Below are 27,508 nucleotides of genomic sequence, written 5' to 3'. Positions count from 1 at the left end.
CATTACAGCAGCAAGAGGTGAACACTTTTCTTCTCTGCTTTTGATCTATCACTTCTCTGTCTCAAGCATGACAGCTCTACAATGCAAGTAAGTCAGTTTTCAATTGCCAATGGCTAATGGGTCGTTTTTACATTTCATTAAACTGGCAGTTCAAAGGAAGGGAAAGAGGTCGATACCTCTAATTTCCCTGTGAATGAGGCCATGAAAAACTAAAGAACATCTCTAAGTACTGGAAACAATTTGAATTAATCTGAATATGGATACTTAAATCGACCCAGATCTTAATTGGATATTTGTTAAAGAGACTATTATTCAGCTGCAATACAGTCTGAACAAAATGAGATAGAGGGATTTCTCCTTGCCGTCTGATTTGAAATTCATACGCTAACATTTAAAACTCCAGTTGGAGGAGACTGGGAAGGATGGGCTATCTGGGACTCTGAGCTACTTTTCAACCTGGATTAATGGATAGAGTTTGCTGACAGAGAAAAATGGCTTTGCTAAGCGAATTTTTCACAAAAAAGATATTTTAAGCAGTTTGAAGTCTCTGAGGCAAGATCTTGGTTTATTGAAAGAGTTGGTTAAGAAGCAAATTGGAGCTTTTGTGCTGAAAGCTAGTGAAATCTCAAATCTACACGAGCAGAGTGTCAAAAGAGAATCCGGTGACGTCTGTGGAATTGAAATGGGAGAGCGACCTGTTGGGAAATGAACAAAAGAAAATCAAAATGGAACTCTATGGTGTAACTAAAAAAGAAGACCAGAAATGGAGACTGATTCAAGCTAGGTCAAGAGGGACAAAGGCTGTGGAATTTTCCCCACTTTCTTCGAAAAGGATGACTGCATTAAGCAGTAAAGATGCATTTTAACCAGAAAATCATGATGTGGAAATTTTTCAGAAAGAAGAGCCTCCTGAATTAGGTTTTTCTCAGTGGATAGTTGGATATGAACTTTGTAAGAAAATCTGATATGTGATATTAGAAGGCTAAGTGAGATTTCTTTTTCCTTTTTTGGGGGGGGGCTACAATAAGTTGTCTTGTTTAAAATAATAGGATATAAAAGTTAAAGAACTAAAGTATTTGAAAAAAATTTTATGTAAAATAGTTAACTTAGATTAACTTTTAAGAAGGCAGATAGCATATTACTTGATAAATTGGTGAACTTGTCTTTAACAGATAATGATATTAGCTTTTTATGTTTGTTATAACTGTTAAGAAGGTAGATATTGTAATTATTTTGTTAATTAGATCTTTTAATACGTTTGTTTGAAAAAAAATTGTCTATAATAAGATAGATAAATTATTGTGCTCTTTTTCTAATCCGTCAAGGACAAAGATATTGGTCACAGACCATATTAAGAGAGAGAAGGTACATATTAGTTACAAATCAGGAGATAGAGTTCTTTTTAGTAAGAAGGGTTTCTTGAAATGTTCTTATCTTGGTGGGTAGTTGCGTATGGAACTCGCAATAAGAACAGGCATGTGATTTTTATTTTTGGGTTATAAGAAGTTGTTTTTTCTAGCCCAATAGGGATATAAGAGTTGGATTGATTGTTAAAAGGCAGACAGCACAGCTGTTATGTAAACTGGCAGATTTTCTTTAGTAGGTCTCCCAGGAGAAACTGTTTATATTGAGATAGACAAAATACTATGTTGTATTTTTCTATTAGCTTAAGGTTAAAGATATGATTTTTTTTGTGTCTATGTTAATGAGGATAGTGTTAAACTAACAAACTAGTCTGTGTTTTTAACATGGTTAAGCTAAAGCAGCTAGTTCCGTGTTGAGACTGCTCTGACTTTTTTTTACTTTTATCTGCTGAAGAACTGTTTAGACTTGTAAGAAATGAGCTTCTTTTTTAAAGTTAATACACTAGATGAGTCCCCTCCAAATATTATTTGGGACGCAAGTAAAGCATATTTTAGGGGTCTGACGATTAAATTCAATTCATGGCAGAAGAAACTTAAGAGGAAAAGCTATGATGAATTATTTGCAAAGCTTAAAACCAAAGAAGATACTCTTAAGAAGAATCCCAACATTAAGACCTTGAAAAAGGAGATAAAGCTTCTTCAGCATCAGATGAATCTCCTATATTTAGATGAGATGGCAAGAAAGATTAAATATGTAAGGCAAAGTCATTTTGAACAATCAAATAAACCTGGCCGATGGCTAGCATATAAATTAAGGAAAGAGAAAGCAAAAAACCAAATATTCTCCTTCAGAGATAAGAAGGGTGAAGAGAAATTTAAAAAAGGTGAGATGGCTGAACTGATTAAAGATTTTTTATAAGAAATTATATGGGGAAATGCAGGTGAATGATCAGACCGAGTATCTATGGGCTCGAAATCTCCTGACTATAAGTGAAGACCAGAGAAAGATGCTAAATAACCCGATAACGATGCAGGAGATTAAAGAAGCCATATCTACCATGAAGAAAGGGAAATCACCCGGTCTTGATGGTATCCCATTGGAATTTTATACTACATTTGAAGACTATTGCCCTTTAAAAGATTGACGGAGTACATAGGGGCCAAAGCTAAAATACCTGAGACATGGAAGGAAGCAAACATAACCCTAGTACCCAATCCGGACGTGGATCCAAAGGAAGTCAAAAATTATCATCCAATTTCATTACTGAACACCAACTATAAGGTTTTTGCAACAATACTATCAACAAGATTAAAGAGAATTTTGGTTCAGATCATACATCAGGATCAGAGTGGTTTCTTGCCAAAGAGACAGTTAAGAAATAACATTAGAATGGTCATGAATGTACCTGAATATTACGAACAGCATAGTGAAGTCAAGATGGCCCTAGTCTTTCTAGATGCTGAGAAAGTGTTTGACAACGTTGATTGGCAGTTTCTTTTGGAGTTGGTCAAGCAGATGAAGTTTAGAGAAAAATCTGTAGTAATAATGGAGGCTATATATTCCAATCAGAAGGCCAAGATAATTGTAAATGGCACATTTACAGACAATATTGATCTCTGGAAAGGAACTAGACAGGGCTGCCCATCGTCTCCTTCGTTATTCATTCTTTATCTGGAGGTATTAAACATGGCAATCCGGAATAATAAAGATATTATTAGCCTAAGAATAAAGGGAGAGGAATACAAGTTGCAAGCTTTCACAGATAACCAAGTATTTATTTTAGAGGACCCTATGAAGTCTATTTCTATTCTAAAAGAGGAATTGCAGAAATTTGGCAGGGTGGCAGGGATGAGAGTTAATTTTGAAAAGACAACAATCTTGGTCAAAAATATTTCAAAAAATGAACGAATATCCAACTTTCAAGTAGTTAAAAAAGAAAAATATTTAGGGATATATTTTACAAACAGGTGTAGTACAATTTATGAGGATGACTATTCAAAGTTAATGAAAGAAATAGAGCAAGACATGAGTAAATGGGGCACTCTTCAATTATTTTTTGGTAGAATTGCAGTCCTGAAAACGTCTATTTGACCTAAAATAATGTTTTTATTTCAAGCCATTCCAATACAGCTAAATAAGGCTTTTTTTCATTCTCTGAATAAACTAACTAGTAACTTTATTTGGCAAGGAAAGAAAGCAAGAATAAATCGCAAACTTATGCAGGATTCTAGAGATAAAGGGGGACTATCATTACCCAATTGGGAAATTTATTATCAAGCAAATATACTTGTTTGGCTAAAAGAATGGGTAGAGCTAGAAAATAAGAGGATACTCACGATTGAAGGTCATGATTTAAGAATTGGCTGGCACGCATTTCTATGGTACAAAATAGATGGCCACAAGTATTTTAAGAATCACCTAATAAGAAAGTCATTAATTACAATATGGGGAAAAATGAGATCTCTATACAATAAGACTCCGAACTGGGTCACCCCACTAGAGGCGTCCACGTAGCCTCACTTATCAATACACGAGATTAATTTAAAATATGAAATGTTATTGGACAAAGATGGAATTTTAAAAACAAGTACTCAATTGGCAGACCAGAATATCATCCTAGATTGGTGGAGAATGACCCAAATAAAGTCTAGATACAATAAAGACAAAGAAATAGGGTTCTATTTGAAAGAATGTAAGTTTGATAAGCCTTTCTTAAAAACTGAGGCAAAACAGATTAGTAAATTATATAGTTATCTCCTCAAATTGGAAATGCAGGATAAGGAAGTTAAAGCTGTAATGATTAAATGGGCTGGGAATGTAGGTCGTACAATTAATCTGGAACAGTGGTCTCAGATTATAAATTATAAAAATTACCAAATCAACAGCTTTTAAAGAAAATATCTACAAAATGATATATGGGAAGAATATGACCCCAGCAAAATTAGCAGAAATGTTCCCGGGACTATCAAACAAATATTGGAAATGCAAGAATAATTTGGGAACATTTTTTCACGTTTGGTGGTCTTGTAAAAGAGTCAAAGAATTCTGGACGAGAGTTCATGAAATGCTTCAAAAAATGTTGAAAATCGTTATTCCGTTTAAGCCAGAGCTCTTCCTTCTAAACTTATGCCGGATAAAATGGACAAAGCTGAAAAGGAGGAGGTTCTGAATGTAATCAGGTCTTAACTGAAGGTTCTGGTGAGGACAAACATGGGCACCTAAATTCTGCCTTGGGGGCAACTGAAGCAGCTGCCTTTGGAGGGATCAGAGCCATCTTGATAGTTGATCTGCAGGAACTGAATGGACTGATGGGGGCCGAGAATGGGTTTCAATAGCCAGGGCTGGAGGAAGTGGACCCAAGACAATTGGACTCAAACTCGGAATTGTTCTGGGTGGAGTCGAGGAGGACAATTTTTTTTCCCCACAGTATAGCTTTCAGTTTAGAGGCCCTACCCAACTGAGCCTTTGGGATAAAGAGCTGGCAAACTGGGCAAGCTCCAATATTGTGGACCTTTCCTAAGCACAAGAGGCAGAGCTCATGCTTGTCACTGTATGTCATTTTCATTCCACATTTGGACCATTTCTTAAACAGTGCCTTGGACACCATAATGAGAGACCACAAGCACAATTGGCAGGGAAAGCCTGTCTACAATTGGGACTGCCTCCCACCAGAGAGACTCTAAAGGAGTGAAAAACAATTCAAAGGAGAAAGAGGAATCTATTTGGTCTGTGATGATAAACATGAGCAGAGCACACTAGACAGCTTCCTATCCTTGTGGCAGCAAAAATGGAACTGAGGGAAAGGGGTGCCTGCTGTCAGAGTACAGGACACATTGGGTGGGGAATCCCATGCATATGTCAACTCCAAAAGCAGCAGAGGAATCCCCTTTTTGAAGTTTTTAAGCTAGAAAGAAAATGTCTGTGGCTGGCCTGCACTGCATAGTCCCAATGTGGGATTGCACAAGACAGATGAACATAAACACTTAAAAGTAAAACTCAGGACTGCTAATAAACTTAACCAGATGTAGTCCTAAATAAAACTGCCTTTAACTGCCTCCTAAAGTTTTAAAGCAGACATCCCTGGGGAAGTTGTTTCATAATCGTGGGGCTGCCACTGAAAAGGCCCTCTCTTGTGTAACTACCAAACAATAGGAAAGCCAGGAGGGCCCCTCCATGTGGTCTTAATTCCTGGGCAGGAACATGTGGGAGAAGGCAGTGCAATGATACTGTGTTGCAATGATGGCTTACACATACTCCCGGGGTTTTTTCACATTATAATTCCCAGCATCAACTTCAACATAACCTTCATCTACATATAGTTGACGTAGTGTTTAGAGTGATGGACTAGGTGATGGGAGATCCAAGTTCAAATGGCACTCTGACATTAATGCTGCTGGGTGACACTGGAGAACCATTTGGGCTCCTTGGAGGAAAAATGGGACAAAAATACACTAAACTGATAGATAACGAGCTAGATTAGGGTCAAATTCTAAGCAATGTGGAACAGTAGAAATTAGAAAAGTTAACCGCCCTCTCCTACACCGTAAGGCCCAGATAATAACTCTGAACTTCTGCATGGGTCTGAAAAAGCCTTGGGTGCATTCCTGGTCCCTAGAATCTATCCCAAAGAGCTACCTCTTCCACCAGCACAAAATCTTTATCATCATATAGAGGTGCAATTTCTTCCCAGACTGTTCACTTACTCATCTGATGATCCAGCAAGAGGTCTCTTTGAGCGCTTGATAGCATAGACGCAGCCATCCAGCCTTTTGATGCACTTGTATACGGAGCCAAACTCCCCCACTCCAATTTTTTCCAGCTCCAGGAACTCCTTCTTGTAGCGGGACACCATGTTGTTGTCACGCAAGAGAAACTTCTAGAGGGCAGGTGAGAAAAACCCACACACGCTAGAGAACAGATTGTGAACTAAGGAATGAGAAGAACTTGGAGAGGCCTCACATGACAAACCCTGAATACAAGGTCCTTTGTAGCCAGACTTCTTATTTTGACAGAAACACAAACAAAAGCTACATCAGCTTTGTTTTTAGGGGAAGAGCTGTGGCCCAATTTCAGAGTATCTGCTTGGGGTATCTTTCCTTGCTTCCCCATCGGATTCAGATCAGGCCCACATTGTAATAGGAGGATGGGATTAATCCCTGCACCATTTTCTAGAATTCAAATCAGGCCACAGTAACTGCTACTTGGGGACAAACTTAAAGGCAGTCAATAGGTTTTCCTACAAAATAACCAATAGCAACTGTGTGCAGGGGAAATCTGAGGCCTAGAAAATAGGGGAATAGCTGTTATTCAAGAACAGCAAAATGCTCTCAAGATATGATCCCAAATCTTGTCTGGTTTGACATGCCATTTCAGATGCTTACAGCACAATCCAAACTGAAGATGCACACTCGGCACCCTTACCAACTCAGTTATATTCATTTCCATGAGGGACAGAAAGGTGGTTTGGTAACATGTAGTTGTATGCAATCTACACTGGTGCTAATACCTGTCATGGCCTCTCTCATGCCCCTTTAACTGCAGCTACTAGCTAGTTCTCACATAAATGTGGTACCCAAGGCAAGTCACGTGTCAGTATCAGTGTTGTTTCCCACCAGAAGAGGGAGATGCCGTTTCGTTTCCTTAAAAGTCACTACTGAAGGCTAAAAACCCATTTCATAAGCACTACTGATCATGCTCAGATTCATGAGGAGGCAAAATCATCTTCCAGAATACACTAAGAGACAGCAGAGGATATATGCCTAATGCTCAGTAAAGTCCTTCACTTTCTCCCCCACAAAATCTTTTAAGGGAGCTTTGTCTTTAGAGTTAGAGCCTTTTTTCCCTTATTTGATCTTCTATAACTAAATACAGTCAACTGCAGCAAAGAATAGCATTTAGTAATGAACAAAATACTAAATTGTATATGCCCATCTAGGATTGTACCATGCCAAAATAGTGGCTGGGATGTGTCTGTCTGATTAGTCCCCCTACCACATTAAAAATCCTTTATTTGAAAGCCTAGCAGGTTCAGGAGGCGTATTCTGTCCCGGTTTCATATTCATCTTGCTCAAACTCTCTTCCTTCACTTACCACAAGTTACAAAAATTGCAGGAAACATTCAAACATATGGTCCTTTACTGGCAGTCTGAGGTGGTACCGTCTGCAAGGAACTTAGCACATGCTTCTCCAGAGCAGGCCAATCAGCTCTCAGCATGACCTTGAACAACACTATCAGAAAACTGTCTGCTTACTGCAGTAGAATTCTGGATAGTTTCTGGTTGACCCATATAAGAAATTGGATTGAATATCCCAACTTCTTTACTTAAAGCAACTGAAAAGGGTGGAAATGGGGGAAATTGGCCCTGAATTTGCTTGCAGTGCACTCAGTAAAGCTGCCACCTCCAGGCTGGAAAATACCTGAAGACCGGGGGGGGGGGGAGTCTAGAGAGGTGAGGCTTGAGGATGCAAGGGACTTGAGAGGGGTATGATGCCATAGAATCCATACTCCAGAGCTGTTCAAGTCCATGGAGTCTTCAGCTAAAAGGCCCAGGCAGTAAATGATGTGAAAGACTTTCACTGAAGGTTCTGGAGAGGTTTTTGTAGAAAAAGCCCAGCAGGAACTCATTTGCATATTAAGCCACACTCCCTGACACCAAGCCAGCCGGAACTGTGTATTCCTGCTCAAAAAAAGCCCTGGCCTGACTCAGGCTGGGTTGCCAGTTCCATCCTGGGAAATCCTTGGAGGTGAAACCTCTGGAGGGGCCTCAGCAGAGTATAATGCCATGGAGTCCACTCTCCAAGTCAGCCATTTCCTTCAGGGAAAAGGAATTCAGTCATTTGGAGATCGGTTATAATTCTATGAGATCTCCAGGCCTCACCTGGAGGTTGATAACCCTGTGAGACCTTCATGGGTCCTCCTGCTGTAAGGGAACATTTGAACACACCTCTTGAATCGCATCTCCCTGCTATACTCTCTGGCACAAGTTACACTCATCTGAGAGGCTCCACCAGGCAACCACTTAGGATTCTCAGTTTAGCAACAGTTCGGTCACAGGCTTTATTATCTGTGATAGGTTCATTCCGCTGGAATGACCTACCTGAATGGGGAAGAGGGGGCACCTTCACTTGCCACATTCAGGGAAGTGCCTAAGACCGTTTTGTTCCTAAGGCGTATGCTGGAAAGTAAACTGTAGGTATTGGTTTTAATTGTGTATTGATGTTAACTTGTTGCCAGATGTTGATGCTTTTTGAGTCCTTGCAGTTTTTGCTGTTTTGTTAGCTGCTTTGAGTCTGAGGAGACAAGGCAGGACATAAGTATTTTAACTAAACCATACTGGCCTGCCCAATAAGGGTGTCAAATTTATTGATTTACCATACTTCATTTATACCTCGCCTTTCTCCCCAAAGGGAGACCTTTTCCCCCAAGGGGGGGACCAAAAGCAGCTGCTCTATGTTGAATATGTATATAAAGCCCCTAAACAGAAAGGGCTCCATATTTCTGAGAAGTCACTGGTAAACTGAGAGGCCTCACCTGGCACTGCATTCTGGTTTTGCACATTTTCTCCTGCCTTCAATACTCTTACCTTGGCCGGCACCCCCTGCTCCACTTGGCTTCCTCTTTGGCCGAGATCCTCCCTAAAAGCAATAAATTTAATCACCTAAAATCACATCTTAGCCCAGTCCCCAGACTTCAGTTTCACCATTTAAATTTTTAAACAGCAACTTCAGGAAGCACTCATGCCTTATGAAGTATTTATACAGATGCTTGTACATCCAAGAGCATGCAAAACACAAGAAAATCCATTCCAAGACCACAGAGACTGCCACCCTGAGTCTTGAAAGCCACATTCCAATTTAGAGACATTATTCTTCTCAAATCAACTCTCAACTTCTTCCTTTAGGAAAGCTGTAATGCAGCATTTTAACACATGAAATCTAAAAACTCCTACATTGGCATGGAACGGGGCTTTTACTGACTCAAACAGACCTATGTGACTGATGTATACAGCACCTCTTTTCTCCTGTGGATGCAGAAAGGCCGGTCACTGGAAAAATAGCTTCCCAACTGCACTTCAGCATAGACACTGGTGCTTTAAAAAAATAAACAGCTACCCTGACCTGCATAGCCCAGGCTAGTCCAATTTCATCAGGTCTTGGAAGCCAAGCAGGGCTGACCCTGATTAGTACTTGGAAGGGAGACTACCAGGGCTGGTTTGATATACTCAGGGGTCATTTTGTGGAAAAATAGGTGGTGGAGTTCATCCAGAGATTGTTATGCAGCTGCACCTGCTATTCAATGGACAAGGTGGGAAGGAGGAGGTGGAACTGTCAGAAAGGTTCAGGAGCTATGCTCCTATGAGCTCCTGCTGAATCCAAAGCCTGGGTATAGTGATCAGAGCATCAGACCAAGATGAGGGGTGACTAAGCTTGAATTCCCTCACTCCACCGTGGAAGCCTGCCAGTGACCTTGAGCCCCTCACAATCTCTGAGCCCAACTGACCCTCTCAGGGTAGTTGTGATGCAGATTAAGTAGAGGAGGAGGAGGAAGGAACAATGTGACAAGGCAATTTTAAGCCCCTTATCAGGGAGAAAATAGGATATAAATAAAGAAGCAAATAAGGGTTGCTCCACAGAGACAGGCAATGGCAAACTGCCTCTGTTCATCTCTTGCCTTGAAAACCCTGGGTGGCTGCCATAATTTGGCTGTGACTTGACAGCAAAAAACCAAATTAAGCAGTTGGTTTGATCTCTGTGAAAGGAAATTTGTGTTTACTTGGGGAAAAAACATGTTAACAGTTAAAGATGTGCTCAGAAAAAACACGACCCCCCTTTCTTTTCCTTTCAGGCCTTCAGATTGCTACTTAACACCACTGCACTGATGTTCAGACTTTCAACCAGATGCCTCTTTTTGCATACACGTCTCTATTAAGGAATCCTACAGGGTTGCAGAGAATTCTGGATCATTCTCTAGAACCTGGAGTCAATTCATAGGGACAGCTACGCCTGACAGACCTTGCTGTTGCCATGAATTACCCAGGAATACACTCAGTAGGAAGGGATAGTGCTTTTATTTTCAGAAGTCACAGTACAGACACTGTTCCAGTGGCCAAAAGTACATCACTGCTGTCACTGCTGATACAGTGCATCAGCAACAGGGTTTCCACACAGTTTCCTTGCCCCAGTGGTGGCAATCTCCCCATCTCAGGTCACTGGAGCATTTAGGTATTATTATAGTTGTTGTTGTTATTGTTATTATTACTACTAATTATAATAATTATTTTTTTTCCAAAAGATAGAGGGGAAGTACAAAAGGAAAAGAAGGAAAAAGGGAAGAAGAAGGTATGGATTCATCAATAATTTTCATATTTGACGAATAGCTACATACAACTAGTAAAATCCAGTAAAACAACTTTTAGTAAAAATACATCATTCGTGTGAGCATATATTAAAACATCCTTTTTTGATGTGATTTCTCTCTTTAAAAGAATAGATATCCTATTAGTGCTAAAAAGGCTACATCATTTACAGATAGATGAATTCTTGTACTAAATTTAAACCATCCTGAAAAACCTAGTCTTAACCATTTAATAATTTCAAATTTAAGAGCAGATAGTAATACATTACAGTATTTGAATTCTCTTTAAAAATAATCTAGAACTTTCTTAGTTGTAGTATCCTATTAACAATAAAAAGGTTACATTTCTTACAATTAGCTAAATTTTGTTTTTTAAAATTATTAGCTTTCAAGTTGCTCCCCTGCTTATGGTGACCCCAGAGGGTTTTCAAGGCAAGAGACATTCAGAAGTGGATTGCCATTGCCTGCCTCTGTGTCATGACTCTGGTATTCCTTGGTGGTCTCCAATCCAAGTACTAACTAGGATTGACCCTGCTTAGCCTTTCAAGATCTGATGAGATTAGGCTAGCCTGGGCTATCCAGGTCAGGGCTTTTTAAAACTAGCAACTGAATTTGTTACTTCAATATAAAAATGTTGTCCAGATTCAGGGGACAGGGAGGGCCGATGGGAGGTGGGGTGGGCTCCAGGACGTAAGGGGGTCCTGTCTGGAGGAATGGGTTGAAACCTCAGACTGCAGCCAGAAAGGGAGGTATCACCCAGTTCCTTCACCAACTGTACCATGGATCTGGAGTGTAGACCTTCAGGGACTAAACAAACCAATTTCTCTCTTTCCTTCTGGGGTGTCATTCCTTCCCTTACGTTACTCCTTCACTTCTTGTGGTTCCTTCCTCCCTGGCTTTGACTCTTCCCCTCCCTTTTCAACCCTTCCTCCCTCCCTGACTCCCTCCAGGTAGCCACTCTTCCTCAACAGCACAGGTGCGATGCTGCCCTGATCCCTGGGGTTAGCATGAAGGCATGCCAGGTGGGCTGCTGGGGAAGTTAGCAGCCTTTTGCATTGGGTGGGCAAAGACTCTAAGATCCCAACTCTGGGGGGTGGAATCCAGAACCTCGGGGTAGTCTGGGCCCCAGTGGGGGTCCAGACATATGTATCATCAAATATTTTGAGATTCCATCTCTCCTTTAAAAAAAAGTCTCCATCCCCCCTATTGCAGATATATATGCCTTTGCCTTTATCCCTGCAATGAATAGAGTAAAAGGATTCTTTTTTTGCATGGAAACTCTTGGGTTCCCCCAAACGCACTTGGAGGGGTACCACTTCTTTAAGTATTCAATTTCTTGCCCTCTGCAATATCTTTAGGCTACAACGCCTGCAGTTAAAGGTTTTAGAAGGAAAGTTATTGCTATTATGAAAAACTAAGGAACAGAAACAAAACCCACCCTTCTCCTGTGGAATAGGGGAAAAGGTACAAGAGAGAGGGCATCCTTGGCTGGGTCCAATAACTATAAATGATGCATAGAGAAGTTTAAATGTAGCTTTTATTTAATTCTACATCTTCTAAGTGCCTCTTTTCTATTAAAGAGAAGACAAAAGGAATGCTTCCGGTTAGTACAACAGTGAATTTCTACTTTCTGGGAATGATTCCACACAGACTTGGCTGCCGAAAACTCCTAAACATCATCCGCCAGGACTTTCATTCACTGTAAACAATTCCTAGGTATGTTTTAGGACTTGTATTCAATTCATATGGGGTTTGAATCAGGCCTACACCTTTTAGTGTTCCATCATCTCCACATAGAGTTGCCAACCTCCAGGTGAGGCCTGAAGATCACCCAGAATTACAACTGACCTCCAGACTATAGAGGTCAGTTTCCCAGGAAAAAATCAGTGCTTTGGGGAGAGAGCTATATGGCATTATTTCTGGCTGAGTTCATTCCCAAACCACACCCCTTCCATGTCTGACTCCACATCTCCAGGAATTCCCTGGAGCTGGCAACCATGTCACTGCATGAGACAGAACCTTACAATATATGTACAGCAGCAAGAATTGCAAAGGAAGATAAGTAGCAGTATCCAGCTGCTCTCAAGAGTACAGGTCCCGTATCACTGACCTTCTCACTAAGGTCAGCGAGACTGCTGTGAAGTTCCAGGGTTCCCCAGAATACAAATGTTCAAAAGCCACTAGATTATGAAAGTCTACTATCTTAACAAAATCCTACAGCAGGAATAATTTTAAAAACCATTTTAACAAAGCACTTACAGCTCCCCTCTGGCTTTCCTCTTGCTGCTGGGATGGAAAACCATCTGCCGATAGGATTCTGGTGTAAACGGGTTGATATTAACCAATGAGGCAGGGATAGGTTCCTCTGGCTCAGCACAAGAAGTGAACCGCAAGTTTCTCATCCCTTTGGCAGGGAATTTCCCCACCGGTGAAGGGAAAGCCGTCTTGGATAAGAGACTCTATATTAAAAACAAACAGAGTCAGGGGAGAAGGCTACAGACCAGCTGGCTTACACAAGTGCTCTGCTTGCAAAGACCTTAATGACAGTGGTAATGTTTATCATTGTGCAAGTTTGTTGTTGGGAACACTTTATAGACCTCATTAAGCAAACTTTTAGCAATATTCCAAATGCAGAACACATTACAAGGCTAAAGACCTTGTTTTGCTGGATCATGCCAAGACCCAAGGCCTAAACAACTCACAATCATATTCCAATAGTTTGATAACTTTGCAAATGTTGGGGCATTGGTAATCAACCACTTTTACCCCAATCCTCTGCTTTTGAATAGGAAGATCTCATTTAAGTATTATAGCCAAACAACTATTGGCAAGAATTATCCTCCATACATTCTTCTAATTCATCCTGACTGCTGAGTTGACAACCACTATAGTGGGATAATGAGCACCAGAAAATAATGAGACATGGATTCATCTTGCCCATTCCAAATCTCCTACTACCGATCAATTTCATGTGGGTCAGCACAGCAGGTTAATACAACCTTCAAAGCAGCCATTTTCTCCAGGGGAACTCATCTCTGCCAGCTGGAGACCAGTTGTAAAAGCAGGAGATCTCCAGGCCCCACCTGGAGGCTGACAAGTCTACTCACCACTCTTTGGATGAGTGAATTCTCCTACCTGCAGCCTCTTCACAGCTCAGCCTCTCCAGAGTAGGCTTCCCAACCCCCCCGCCCTGGCGGGGGACTCCAGAATTTATAGCCTCCTCCCCCGCTCTTCAAAAGTCCAGAAGCGGGAGGGGGGGAGGGGAACGGCTCCAATTTCATGCCACTCTCCTGGAGAGAGCCTGCCTGATTCCCTGCACCCACCGAAGGCTCGGCACTGGAGTCCAGTCATCACCCAGGCATGCTAAGAAAGAGCCTAAAAAGAAGGGAAGGGAGGGGGGTGTGTGTCTGTCCTGTCCTGTTAGTAAGGAAGATTTGTAGAGCCTGCGCGATTTGTAGATCTCATTGCTCAAACGGTGGTTGGTGTGTAAATAAACATTCCTTCCAGGCACCGAGAGAGGGGAGATCTAGCAAACATTTTCTCCTCACACAAACCTGCCCTGTGCCTTCACTACAGAACAGAAAGGCATGAGGTGTTCTTGATGAGATTTTGAATGATGCATGAACTGATAAACTGCCTTGCCCTCAACCTGTCAGCAGCAACTTCTGCAGAACTTTGCAGCAGAATACTTATTGAGAACTTTTGGGGTTGCTTTGCTTTTAAGACGAAAAGCCTCTCTTCCAGAACAGGAATTGCAGTGGGTGGGTGTACAGGCAAGGAGTAATCTTCTGACGCTGTTTTGCTCTGCTACTAAGGTGCTTTCTACAATGATTTAAGGTATTGGTTTAGAGTGCTTAAGTTTTCGTTTTATGTGCTTTTCAGCCGGGCTGGGCTAAGCGCAGTCCCAGCCTTGTGTTCTTGTGGAGACTGTTTATTTTTTCATTGTCTTATCTGATTTATTGCCTCCTCTGCTTTTATTGCCTTTGGCTACCCCATGTTCAGCTTAACTTTAGTATATGCTGGCCCGGGTGTCTGGAACATTCTGAAGAAATTTGTCTTAATTTTTAAAACCTTGCTAAAACTTTGAACCCAGTGGCACCTTTAAGACCAACAACGTTTAATTCAAGGTATATTTTTTCATGTGCAAGCATACTTATTCAACTCATTTCCAGATTACAGAAGTCATTTTCACTTGAGAAAATGGGTGTTAAACTAACCTATTTTTATTTGCTAGCATTGTTTAGCTGAGTTAATTATCTTGCTCTCCTCCCCCCCCCTTAAGATATAGCAGGGTTTTTTTTTATCACAACAAACACACCAAACAAACCAATCCTATAACAACTGGGGGGAGGGATTTTCCAGGTAAAGATCAGATAGTTTGACAGGAATTGTATTTTTTGTGAAAAAGAAGCAATATAGTTTATTGCATTATGAATATGTTGGTTCTAGATGACATTTAAACATATTTTTGAGCAATGTTTCCTCTAAGCTGAGTTAGTGTGAGCTAGTTCAGTTTTTAGTCTCCAGCTCACACATTTTTGTCTTAGCTCAGGAAAAATGGCCCCACATGAAACTAATTTATGCAGGAGCTCATGACTTCAATGCCAGTAGCTCACAAAGTAGATTTTTTGCTCACATGACCCCACAGCTTAGAGGGAACATTGCTTCTGAGTCTCAGGTGTTCTAAATGCAGTACTGCAGATATTGCTTTGATATTGTGTTCTTTTCTAATCCCACTAAATGGAAAGACGAATAACTGATACTTGAAAGTATTTCCTGGAATTATGGCATATCTCCAGATTACAAAGTCAATTTCTACTGGAGAAAATGGATGCTTTGGAGGGTGGCCTTTGGGAGCATTGTAATCCCCTGAGTTCTGTGTCCTCCCCAGGCTCCACCTCCAAGTCTCCAGGAATACCCCAACCTGGAGCTGGCAACCCTACTCCTGCCTCTGGTCAGTGACAGGTCTTGGCAACCCTAGAGCTATTCTATTACATGATGGTAACCAGAGCTGCTTATTAGGATTTTTGGTAGGGGTGATATATGCAAACCTCCACTCCCAATTGCTAGACATAGAGGAGGACATAATATGCTCTAGTGTGCATATAAGAATTTTCTCTGGTGTGAATTATCTTAAGCTTCCAAATTGCCAAGTTCCTGAAGCATAAAGAGCTACAAATTCTTTTTTGTGGCAAAGGGAATGCAACTGAGAAATACCTGACCACAGAATTACCAGAGGTATGATAGAGCTACTTAGCCTTGTAATTGTGTTTGACCTGAGAAGACAGCAGTAACTAAGTCTTACTAGGTTGGGAATGGCTTCCACTGTTTAAGGGGGAAGCCCATATCTGTTTTGAATTAAGTGACATTATTTAGCAAGCTTTCATCCAAATTTGTCAATTAGAATCTTATCATTTGAATTGAGTCTAGCACTAAAGTCTCTCCCCCCCCCCTTTAGAATCAGGTGTGCTGGAGTATCTAATAAAAGTTCTTCAATAAAAAATTCAGATTAATTACAGCACCTTGCTATATCTGATCATTTTTGCTGGGGAGGGATATATACATTTAGTATTAGAAGAGACCCCATTTTGAAGTGTAGGAGGATAGCCATTGCCCATGGGTTTGAATTTTTTAGATGGACACATTCAATTTAAGTGATGTAGAAATTAGGATTCCTAAACCCCCGTGAAGGGTTTTAGAGGTGGGGTTTGATGCAGTGTGCTGGAAGTGATATAGAGGAGTGAAGCTCAGGAAGTGACATCACTTTACCTTTGACTTGGAAGTGATGTCACTTCCTTGCTCCTGGCTCCACCCCCAAAGTCTCCTGGCTCCACCCCCAAAGTCCCCAGATATTTCTTAAATTGGACTTGGCAACCCTACTCCAGAGAGAACACTTCACCTTCTCTAACTAACCTTTTTATGCTATTCACCCAGGTCCCACGCCTCTGGTCTCCACTAGGTAAGTTTTCCCTCCAAAACTGCAGCTCACCCAATCAGAGGGAAAGAAAAGATCCTGGGAAATGTAGGCACCGTAGCTACTCTGATACAGGCTTCTCTGGAACCTGTAGGCCTCACTAGGCCTAGGATCATTCATAACCAAGGCCGGTGCGTGGAAGTAGGCAAAGTAGGCAGTTGGCTAGGGCGCCACTTGGCCTAGGGGGCACCACTGGGCGCCCCCTCCCTGACGCATGACTCTGGCTCCTGACCACTGTCACCTTGTCCTCTCCCATCACCAAGCTGCCCTCAACAAAGCCAAGCCACCCCCCTCTTCCCTGATGTGTGACTTGGCCTCATCCTATCCTGCCACCCTCCTTCCTGACATGGCCGGCAAGCACTTATTCTCACATTTTTTTTTATAATATCACATTTTAAAAAAAAAAATTAAAATTAAAAATCAGTAAATTAAAAATGTGAAAAAATTTCAAGTTTGGTGCTCTTCAATTTCTCTATATTTTTTAATAATGGGGGGGGGGTGTGGAACAGGATTAGTGGATATTTGCCTAGGGCGCCAGAAAGTCTAGCACCGGCCCTGTTCATAACAGCCTATCTCCACCTCCTTCTGAAATTAGGCATAACAGAATCAGATTGTAACTTTCTTGGGGCACAGACTCTTCCTACACGCTGTAAAGCACCATGCACAATGCTTGGTTGATAGTAGTGGTTAGTAGTAGTCAGTCATCTTGTTAAGACTTCTTATCAAGAATTTGTGTTAGTGAAACTGATTGGAAGCAGAGATAAAGCTTTTATCTCCCATAATATTAAAACGTGGGGGCGCCCAATGAAACCGATAAGCAGAAGGCTCTGGATAGACAAAAGGAAGAACTCTTTCATTCAATTAATTAAGTAACCTGTAGAATTCATTGCCACTGGTTTTAAAAGATAACTGGATAAGTCTATCCCTGGCCAGTGGCCATGATGATTAAATGGAGCTTCCATGTTCAGAAGCAGCAAGCTTCTGAATATTAGTACTGAGGAACAGTTACTGGAGGAGACCTTTGGTCTCTATGCCCTCAAACCTTACTGGGACATTGAGCTCACCACTGTGCTAGATCAGATGGTGTACTAGTCCAACCCAGAAGAGCCATTCTTGTGCTTTTAATTTAAGCCGTAAGAAGTCTTTTAAAAGTAATGTTGCCATCACCGTATGATATTTTTGGAAGCAGCGCAAAATATGGAGCAACACATGCTAATAGAATCCTCAGACACCCATCTTCACGAGCAGAAAGATGAAGGGAATCGCTAAATTGCTCTATTCCAAATTTTAAGAGAACAAATCACTATTAGAGAATCACTCAAGATGGTGTCTTTATAGCCTGCAGAGATTTCACATCCAAGCACAGCCTAGGAAGTGACAGAAGTTTCTTTGAAGTAAAGATGCTCCTACAACACTGAGTCCTTTTTTGAGAATAAAATATATATCTGACTGTACATACAGCAAAGTTAAGCAAATTCTCTTGGCTCTGTCAGAGTCAAATGGAGGCCTTCTCAGCAATGCTAGAAAAGCCATTTTCTAGATGAAGATTACCCCTTGAGCAGTGATATAAAATCATAGTTACAACCAGTGTTCCCTCTAAACTGAGTTAGTGTGAGCTAGCTCAACGTTTTTTAGCCTCCATCTCACGCATTTTATCTTAGCTCAAGAAGGATGGTTCCAGAGTGAATTAATTTAGCCAAATCGCTTGCTCACAACTTTAATGCCAGTAGCTCACAAGGTCGAATTTTTGCCTACAAGACTCCACAGCTTAGAGGGCACATTGGTTCCAACACTGTTTGCAACCCTTTGAGGAGGTCTGAAGAGTTTCCCAACTTCAGTAGCTCCAGATGCTTCAGGATTAGGATTGTGGGCCATATATTCAGCTCTCCCTTCCCTTTTGGTGCATGGACATGTCTTTATTAGGTACACAACTTTCTGGATCAGGCTGAAATCTACTACTTTCTTTTAAATTTAATTTATTTTATATTTATACTCCGTCCTCCCCTATTGGGCTCAGGGCAGCTAACAAACGTTAAAACACACAGCAAACTCCCTCTAGATTGGGGAGGGACAGTGGCTCAGTGGTAGAGCATCTGTTTGGAAAGCAGAAGGTCCCAAGTTCAATCCCTGGCATTCCAACTAAAAAGGGTCCAGGCAAATAGGCGTGAAAAACCTCAGCTTGAGACACTGGAGAGCCGCTGCCAGTCTGACTAGACAATACTGACTTTGACGGACCGAGAGTCTAATTCAGTAGAAGGCAGCTTCATATGTTCATATATGTTCATAGATGCCTTGGCAGATCAAAAGTAAGTCAATAGTCACCTCCTCCTTTTCATTCTCCAGTACTGGATAGCAGCAAAACTCCTCTGAGAGTTCACTTAGCTTTTACAGTAAGCATCTATGGATACAGCAACCCTCCATGAATTCGATAACCCTCCATAATATTCAATAAGGAATGTCCAACTCTGTTAGCATGCTGGAAAGTGGCACAGTGCTACATTCCTAGCACAGCTGAGTAGCGGAAAGGGGAATCCTTACTACTTAGGCTAAGCTCTTCCAAGACATGTACTGTGCCATCGCTGCAATACTGCAATAGAGATGACCAAGGACTTGAACACCAGTCAGCGCTCTGTTTTTGCATTGAGAACCATTGTAGCATAGGAGATCGGACTAGAATCTGAAAGGCTCGATTCAAATCCCTACTGTGCCATGGAAGCTTGCTTGGGTCAGTCATACACTCTCAGCCTAACTTATCTCACAGGTGAGGATAAAACAAAATAAAGAGTTAAAGCTTTCAAGACACAATTCACTCCTTCTTGCAGCCTGCTGCTGTATCCATTTGCGCATTTTTGCAAAGCTGCTACATAAATCTAGCCAAAAGAAAGGCTTTCCTGAGCAAACAACAAGTTAACAGTCTCTACCACAGAGGTCTCAGAGATATGAGGACCACAGCTCGAGTCAGATGCAGCAATAGAGATTAATCATATAAGTGAGAGAAGTTGCACATTAGAAGTCACTCACAGCTCAATTTTGCAGTGTTACCCCAAAGCAATGCAAAATATCTAATTTCATGAACGCCTAAGGGTTATTTTACCTTACCTTTGGGGTATGTGGTGTATCACAGAGCTGCAGCTTTTGCCAAGTGACGTAATGCAATGGAGTTCCAGGATAGCCTTCTGAACCAACAGCATTCTCTCTCACAGGTCTCCCGCATTTCCTTAAAGGACTCACCCAGGGCTTTGGGCGAGCCAGAGAGAAATCATTTAGCGGTCTCTGAGGGGTAACTGGGACAGGACAGTTCGTTCTCCAGCTCTGAGAATCCCAGTTCTTCTGGGGGGTTACAATTCTCAGCACTTCCTCTTGCATGCTGTTGTCTTCTTCCAACTCATTCTCTTCTCCGCAGCTGGAAAAATCCAGCCTCTGAATGAACGTGCCATTGCTCTCCCAGTCATCCATGGCTGCAGAAAAGAAAAGAAACCAAAAAAAAAAAAGGTAACACACCTTAGAAGCCACCTTTTGCAACAAACTCATCAGTCATCATTATGACCTTGAGCATTACCAGGGTCTAAGGAGTTGGGGTCCATTGGGTGTAGCATAGCTTGGGACAGCTAAACCCTCCCTCACCAGTTTGCATGGAAAGTGTTGAGGTGATGGCCAAACAGGAGCTGACCCAGGGTGAAGAAGTGAGCCATCTCTACCTGAAATGACTCCTTCTTTCTTGTAAGTATCTTACCATGCTAGGATTGCCAGCCTCCAGCTAAAACCTGGAGTCATCTGAAATCATAACTATTCTCCAGACTACAGAAATCCATTCCCCTGGAGAAAGTGGCAGGTTTGGAGGATGGGCTCTAGGGCACCATAGCTCTGCTGAGCTCTTTCCCCTCCCCGGGCATCACCCCCAAATCTCCAGGATGTTCCCAAGCCAGAGTTGCCAGCCCTACCATACTCAGTCCTGGTTGCACGATGGTGGTGAAGGAAAGAGAGCAGTTTTCAACCAGGATCTCCCCTGCTCTAAAAATAAACTCCTTTTCTTAAGTTTGTGACATAGAAACTGCCATGCTTCAGACTAAAAGGCAGGGCATGTCTCTCTGTCAAAGATCTTAGGTGACACAAAAGTACTCTAGTATTGCTAAGGTTGCTGAGCTCCAGGTGGCATCTGGAGATCTCCCACTACAACAAATGATTCTCCAGATTACCAAAATCAGTTCCCCTGGGGGGGGGGGGAAATGGCTGTTTTGGAACATGGATTCTGTGGCACTATACTCTGCTGAGGTCCCTCCCCAAACCCTGCCCTCCCCAGGCTCCACCTCTCCAGGTATTTCCCAACCCAGGGCTGGCAACCCTAATACCCTGCCCACAACCCTAGATGTTAAAGCCACTTTCCCTAAAAATATATCCGCTTCCAACCCTGCCATACAGGGCCTTCTCAATCATAGCCCCCTGCTGGTGGAACAAACTACCAGATGAGGTGAGGGCCTTGCGGAACCTGGTGCAGTTCCGCAAGGCCTGCAAGACTGTCCTCTTCCGGGTGGCATACAATTGACTGGCACCAGTATTTAAGAGCTTTGGAAGAAGGCCGTCGCCATCAGAATAGCACCAACTTAATTTATTTTTCTGTTTTAATTGTTTTAACTATTGTTATTTTATTGCCAAATGTGTATTTTTAATACCTATTAATTTTATTGTTTCTAGGATTTTCTGTTGTAAACCACCCTGAGCCTGCTTTGGTGGGGAGGGTGGGGTATAAATCAAATAAAATAAAAATAAAATAAAAACCCAATATGCCTTCCCCAACATCCCAACTGTTCTCCAAAATCAAGCAGAGACATCAAAAAAACCACATTAACACCTACTTTGAACATGCAAATTACTTGCCTAAGTTATCAAGAGCTAACTTTCAGCGTTCATGCATTACATAGAGATCTATTTGAACAATTAGCTTAAGAGAAACACTTTAGTATTAGAAGAAAAGAAATGGACTTTACATCAACCGATAAAAAGACACACGGCTTGGATACAAGGAGGACAGCATCCAGTTCAATTTGCAGTTTTACTTGGCATTAAGTTCTATTGAATTCTGCAGAAATTATTTCTGGGTAACCATGAACCAGATGTAGCCACAGTAGTTTCATATTCATTAGGAACAATTATTTTCCCTACAGCTGTTTTTCCCTCACACAAAAGTTTAGTCAGTCAACAAATAACGGAGCTGTTTCCCACAGTACATACATAAACTACACAGAGACAGATTCCACATAGTGGTTCCTTGTATGCTACAATGCCATACCCTAGAGGGAGAAAAAAAGTAAAGCCCCTAAAATGCCTGCAGATGTGAAGGCACTCAGCCAAATTGCAAGCCCTTTCTATTACAACCCATTCTAACCCAGAGAGAAATCAAACCAGCCCTTCTTACGTGCTCCACAAAATTTATAACCACTGTACAGCCATTGAGAAGTTAGCAATTAAGGAGGAAAAAACACCCTTTATCATCTGCTCATGATTACTCCCTAACCATTTCCTCCTTCCTTTTGTTTGTGATGCATGGTCGGCCAGAGAGTCTGTAACTGCTCCATAAGAGCAGCTACATGAACAGGCCTCTTGTTCACCCTGCAAGCACTTACTCATGCTGCTGACTTGTACCCAAAGGTACTTTTCTCTGTTGTTTGCGAATTCTTTCCTACAAGATAGGTTATCTCTTTTTCTTCTTCAGTCTGTTGCTTACTATTGAGAGTGAGGGGGGACAGGAAGAAAAACCAGAAACAAGCAAAGAATGACTAATTTAATGCTGCTGCCCAGATAGCAACTTTCACGAGTATGTATGCACCTTTGCCTCCTCTTTTAACATTATTCTCATTGGAATCCTCAGACCACATGCTCACGGCTGCAAATGCTCAGACATTGTGTCGATGAAGCAAAGACAGTGGCTGGGGTTTATATTGGCAGGCTCCTGTGCATAACAGGGGAAAATTAACATTTCAATCCTAAATAGTGAGTTGTAGCGGTTAGGAGTGTCACATTAGGATCTGGGTGAACCTTGTTCAAATCTCCACTCTGCCACGGAAACTTGCTTGGCTGATCTTGGGCCAGTCACACACTATCAGCCTAGCCTACATCCCAGGGGTGTTGATAGAATGATAAAACAGATAATTATGTTATTGAGTCCCCACTGGGGAGAGCAGTAGGACAAAACCAAAGTAAATAAACAGAATTACACCATTCTAAGTCTGTTGAAGTCAATGGTCTTAGATGGACAGATACTCTCAAGAACTGCATTGTGTAGTTAGATCCAAGCAGGCAGCCAATAAAAATTGGTTGGTCTTAAAGGTGCAACTTGACTCCTGCTTTGTTCAACTGCATTGTGTAATGTAGTTTTTCTCTACTGGTGAAAGGTATGGGGGAACTGTATCTGTTGGATTTCTGCCTGTTGTCAAGCAACATTAAGGGAAAGTGTAGATGACTGGTGAAGGCAATGGCAAACCACCCCATTAAAAGTCTGCTGTGAAAACGTTGTGAAAGCAACATCACCCCAGTCGAAAACGACTGGTGTTGCACAGGGACTATCAGGCAAAAAGAAAACCCCTTTATATGGTGAAGAAAATTATTGCTCCTGTAATTAATGGACTAGTAATCTTGGGTCTCTGAAGTTAAGCTAGTCACTAAGAAAGGAGTAAGTTTCTCTAAGAAATGGCCCCTTTGTTTTAGTACCCTAAAGAAGCTTGTCAGGTCGTCACAGGCTTGTAGGCAGAGAGCTTTGTATTCAACCCCCCCCCCAACTGCCCCCCACACTTGGATTAAATTAACATATCCATCTTACTGCTCATTCAGTGCTGATTTTCTTGATCGCTGTCACTTTTATTGTGTGGAATATTTACTTTATACTTTATTTGCTTTACATTCTGCTTTTCTCCCCAGTGGAGTCCCAAAGCGGGTCTCCTCCCCTGTTTTATCTTCACAACAACCCTGTGAGGTCGGTTAAGTTGAGCGCGTCAGTCCGGTTCACCTTCCTCCAGCAGCTCCCCTGGCAGAATGGGGATTCGAACCTGGGTTTCTCAGAGCCTAGTCTGACACTTTAACCCCTACAAAACAAAACCGGCCAATGCCAATGAAGTTTTATTCCACCGTTCGGCTCAGCAGCGGGTTTACTCCTCCAATAAGCGAGCCAGCAGCCCTACGCCCACAAACAGAGCGGTGAGACTCATAGAAACTTCAGTGGGGCTTACAGCAGAGCGACGCAATCTTGCCCGGGGATCGCGGCGTTTGGCTGCTCACTAGCGATGTGCTTACACCCGAGTAAGCATGCCCCAGAGGCCTCCCCCTCCTCCATTAGTGTGCGCAGGAGGCTGCAGCACGCAGGAGAGCCTGGGGGGGGGGGGGCAGCAATGCAGGCGACGGATGAGCCGCCTCTTAACACACAGCCGCGGGTCCGAGGGCCAGAATAGGCAAGGCCTCTTCGTCTCCTTCCCTTCTAGGGGCGGAGACGGGGGCGTCTCCATCGGCCGCCAAGCGCCGCCCCTCACCTCCGCTGCCGCCGCAGCTGGCTGGGCCATGGTGGAGCAAGCGGACGACGCGCCGCTCCTCTTCTGGGCCGAGGGCCCAGCGGTCTCTGTGCCGGAGTCGGTCGAGCCCAGCGGCTGGAAAGGCTCGCCATGGGGCGGCAGCGGCGTCAAGGGGGAGACGGTGGCAGCTGCTCTGGCCGGCTCCGGCGGATGCTTCCAGGAGCCGGACTCGGAGCAGGTGGAAGAGGATCAGATCGTGGCGGTGTTTGTGGTTACCTTCGACCCCCGCACGGGTAAGAGCTCCACTGGCGGCATCTCCCTCCCCTTCTCTGGGACTCCGTGGATGCCTCTCTCCCCTTCCTTACAGAGAGCACCCTCCGCTGTTGGGCGAGAGATCTCCCCCTCCCCCTTGCAAATCGGTTCCTCTGCAGGAGCAGAACCCGTTTCTTTTTCTAGGGGTTGGTAGGAGCCACGGTTTCTCTCCGGGAAGCTGGGAGCCTAAGGTGTTCTCTGACCATATGCAGAATGCGCTACCTTCCTCGCCTTTTAATGGCTGCAGCCTCCCTACACCTCAGATCCATGGGAAGATATTCCAGGTCGAATGGTTCGACTACCCAGCCTCTACCTGAACAGCAGGTTTAGAATGTGGCCTGCACCTGTCTCCTGATGTCCTGGGATTGCTCAACAGTAAACTTTCCTGGGGGGACAAACAAAGGCCTCTTTCTTCCCCAGGAGGAGGTTTCTCCTAAAAGATGGTAGGTCAGGTGTGTGCATGCAGGTGTGTGTGAACTGTCTCCTCCTTTCAGAGGTAAGGGAAGTCACAGTCAGATGCTACTACCCTTGGCTTGCATGGCCCAGGCCTGTATTTTTCATCCCAGAGTAGCAGGACCGGATCTACATGTTTTTTGAAGGGGGGCAAAATTAAAAAATGATGCCCCATTGTGGGCCCATTCTATCTTATGGGCCCATAAAATAGGATGGACTCCATACCCAATTTGGCGCCCCCCCCCCAAGCAGCACCTGGGTTAAGTGCCCCCCCCCATCTGGCCCTGCAAAGGAGTCAAATAGTAAAAATACCTGTCTGTCGTTTTATCTTCTTCCTGTAGTTCTTCTGCTATGGCCTTGAAATAATATTCTAGTATTCACTCAGATACTCCCACAACAGGTGAAGACCTGGTGGGCAGTTTGGTTGCTATGCTGATTGAAATGGGGTACAATCCAGTGTGGGACATTCCCGTGGGCGTGCCTTTTTAAATAAATGAGAGCTGAAGAAGGACAGTGTTCGCTTTCCAAGGGGAGTTCTTGTGGGAGAAGTTTTTGGTGAATTTCTACCCATTTATTGAGTTATCTCGTTAAGTCTGTGGCTCCTTAACTGCAGCTAGCATCTGCTGCCTGAGTTGGTCACACATGAAGCTCCCTTATACTGAGTCAGGTCCTTGATCTATCAAGGTCAGTATTGTCTACTCAGACCAGCAGCGGCTCTACAGGATCTCAGGTGGAGGTCTGTTGCATCACCTACCATTTAACTGGAGACGCTGGGGATTGAACCTGGGATCTTCTGCATGCCAAACAGATGACCTACCACTGAGTCACAGTCCCTCTTCCCTTTTCTTCTCTCCTACTAAAACTACCTTGATCTTATCTCATATTAAAGTTACTTTTGCTCTAATGATATTTATGAGAAGCTCTCCTCAGGTTTAGTTTAGAATCGGAAACGACTGGTGCTTGCACCTTTACCTTTTTTAGACACCTTACTGGTCTGAATACCAAAAAATACCTCAACCTGTACTTGTGGCGTTCCAGGCAACAACAGGGCGTGTGTATAAAAAGAGGATTATTTTTGGCCAGAGACACTAGGAGTGAGCTGAGGCCTAATAGCACAGCCAGCACATCACTCCCTTAGGCAAGGAACTGGCCTTGTACTCTGTATAAAATAGTCTGGGGTACCACAGTTCAGCTTGCTGGCTATTCAGAATTAGAAAAGTGTGGTTACTGGCGGAGTAGTTCACATCCTGAGCAGAATATAATGCTGTAAACTTAAAATGGGCAATGGGCAGTGCAGGACCCTGTGTGGCTCAAGATTGCTGCTGAGTGGTGCTTCCTGTGTTCATGAGCGGCCGCTCACCTGCACAACTTAGAGGGAACACTACTGTACCGCTGAAGAAATTCTCCAGAATCCCTAAGAATACTTCAATCATGACAGGTTGGGAGGGAAAGAGAAAAAGGGGAAGAAAAGCAGTATGCTGAGGACAGGTGTTGGTATCCTAGGGTAGACCAATAGTAGTCCTTGGAATTTTAAGGATCATTGTTTCTGTCAGGCTGTTAGAACTTACTTTGGTAGTTACTGTGCTGAGAGTCTGGGTATCTTTTTCATTATTTCATTTCTTCTAAGCACAGTTGTGTGGGAAGGGATTTGTTATCCCTCTTTCCACAAACACTGTAATAAGTTGGTAGACTTACGGCTTCCTGACTTAGTATAACTGCGGTTCAGAAGGGAAGCGTGTTGTCTTGAGCAAGCAAATGTTACTTCAGATGTGGAAGACAGAGGCCATGAAGGCTCCTTCCAGGCCTTAATGTGATCTCACTGGCCTACTCAGTGATGAGTTGTTGAGGCCCTAAGCCAGGTTCCCAGGAAAACGTGTTTCTCCACCTTCCTTAAACAGTGTCCTGTCATGTAACTACAGGATGAATGTTTGTCAGTAAGAAATGGCATGCATGCAATCTTCCCACCACAACAAGGTTGTTTGTCTCAATGAGGACCTTTCCCTACTTCCCTTGTGTGGTTTCCTTTACAATTTGTATCTCCACTGCCCCCCCACCCCAAGCTGGTTGCATTAATATGTGAGTGGCTTTCAACAGAATTTAGTCTTCATTTGTCTGTTGCAACATGCCCTTTGGAAATGTGTGTGGGCATGGGTAGCCCATTGACGCTATTGAAAATGTACCTGAAATGAGCAGCTAGATTAGAGTCCAGTAGCACCTTAGAGACCAATATTGTTTTTGTCTATAATAGGAGTGGCCATACTTGCTTAACTTAAGAGCCACATAGAATAAATGTCTGATGTTTGAAAGTTGCAGGACATGAACTAATATTATACACACATCTTTATTAAAACTTTTAATATTTTCTTTGCACAGAAAGATAAAATATGTATGTACACACTTTACAATATGACAATGCTAGAAGGAGACTTTTTAAAAGAAAAAAAAAGCTGGGAATAGCAGTTCCCATAAGACCAGCATAGGAAAAAGTTAGGAAATTATTTTTGGCACCATTGGGAGAAGGCAATTCACATGTACTATATACATCATTTGCAT

At 42.8% G+C, this 27,508-nt stretch overlaps 2 protein-coding genes across 5 annotated transcripts in view; one reads left to right on the top strand and one right to left on the bottom strand.

The window, feature by feature from the left end:
- WEE2 (WEE2 oocyte meiosis inhibiting kinase) overlaps nt 1–22,508 on the bottom strand; it is a 40,284-nt gene extending 17,776 nt beyond the window's left edge. Inside the window, exons 1-5 of one of the 4 annotated variants that reach the window (XM_060245685.1) lie at nt 22,316–22,508; nt 19,794–20,152; nt 12,980–13,179; nt 8,949–9,000; nt 6,069–6,241 (exon numbers count right to left, since the gene is read on the bottom strand). In XM_060245685.1, coding sequence (XP_060101668.1) covers nt 6,069–6,241; nt 8,949–9,000; nt 12,980–13,179; nt 19,794–20,152; nt 22,316–22,319 — 788 coding nt within the window. In that variant the 5' untranslated portion in view covers nt 22,320–22,508. Of the gene's footprint in view, nt 1–6,068; nt 6,242–8,948; nt 9,001–12,979; nt 13,180–19,793; nt 20,153–21,923; nt 22,185–22,206; nt 22,249–22,315 lie in introns of those variants that run through there. The other 3 variants (XM_060245683.1, XM_060245684.1, XM_060245686.1) reach the window with 3 other exon arrangements.
- A 1,694-nt stretch (nt 22,509–24,202) lies between these two features.
- Nucleotides 24,203–27,508, top strand: part of DENND11 (DENN domain containing 11) — a 39,512-nt gene continuing 36,206 nt past the window's right edge. Inside the window, exon 1 of the mRNA XM_060245682.1 lies at nt 24,203–24,483. Coding sequence (XP_060101665.1) covers nt 24,240–24,483 — 244 coding nt within the window. The 5' untranslated portion in view covers nt 24,203–24,239. The remainder of the gene's footprint in view (nt 24,484–27,508) is intronic.

Source organism: Heteronotia binoei, chromosome 8 (genome assembly GCF_032191835.1).
Source record: "Heteronotia binoei isolate CCM8104 ecotype False Entrance Well chromosome 8, APGP_CSIRO_Hbin_v1, whole genome shotgun sequence".
Lineage (NCBI taxonomy): Eukaryota > Metazoa > Chordata > Lepidosauria > Squamata > Gekkonidae > Heteronotia > Heteronotia binoei.
This window is presented reverse-complemented; position numbering and strand designations above follow the sequence as displayed.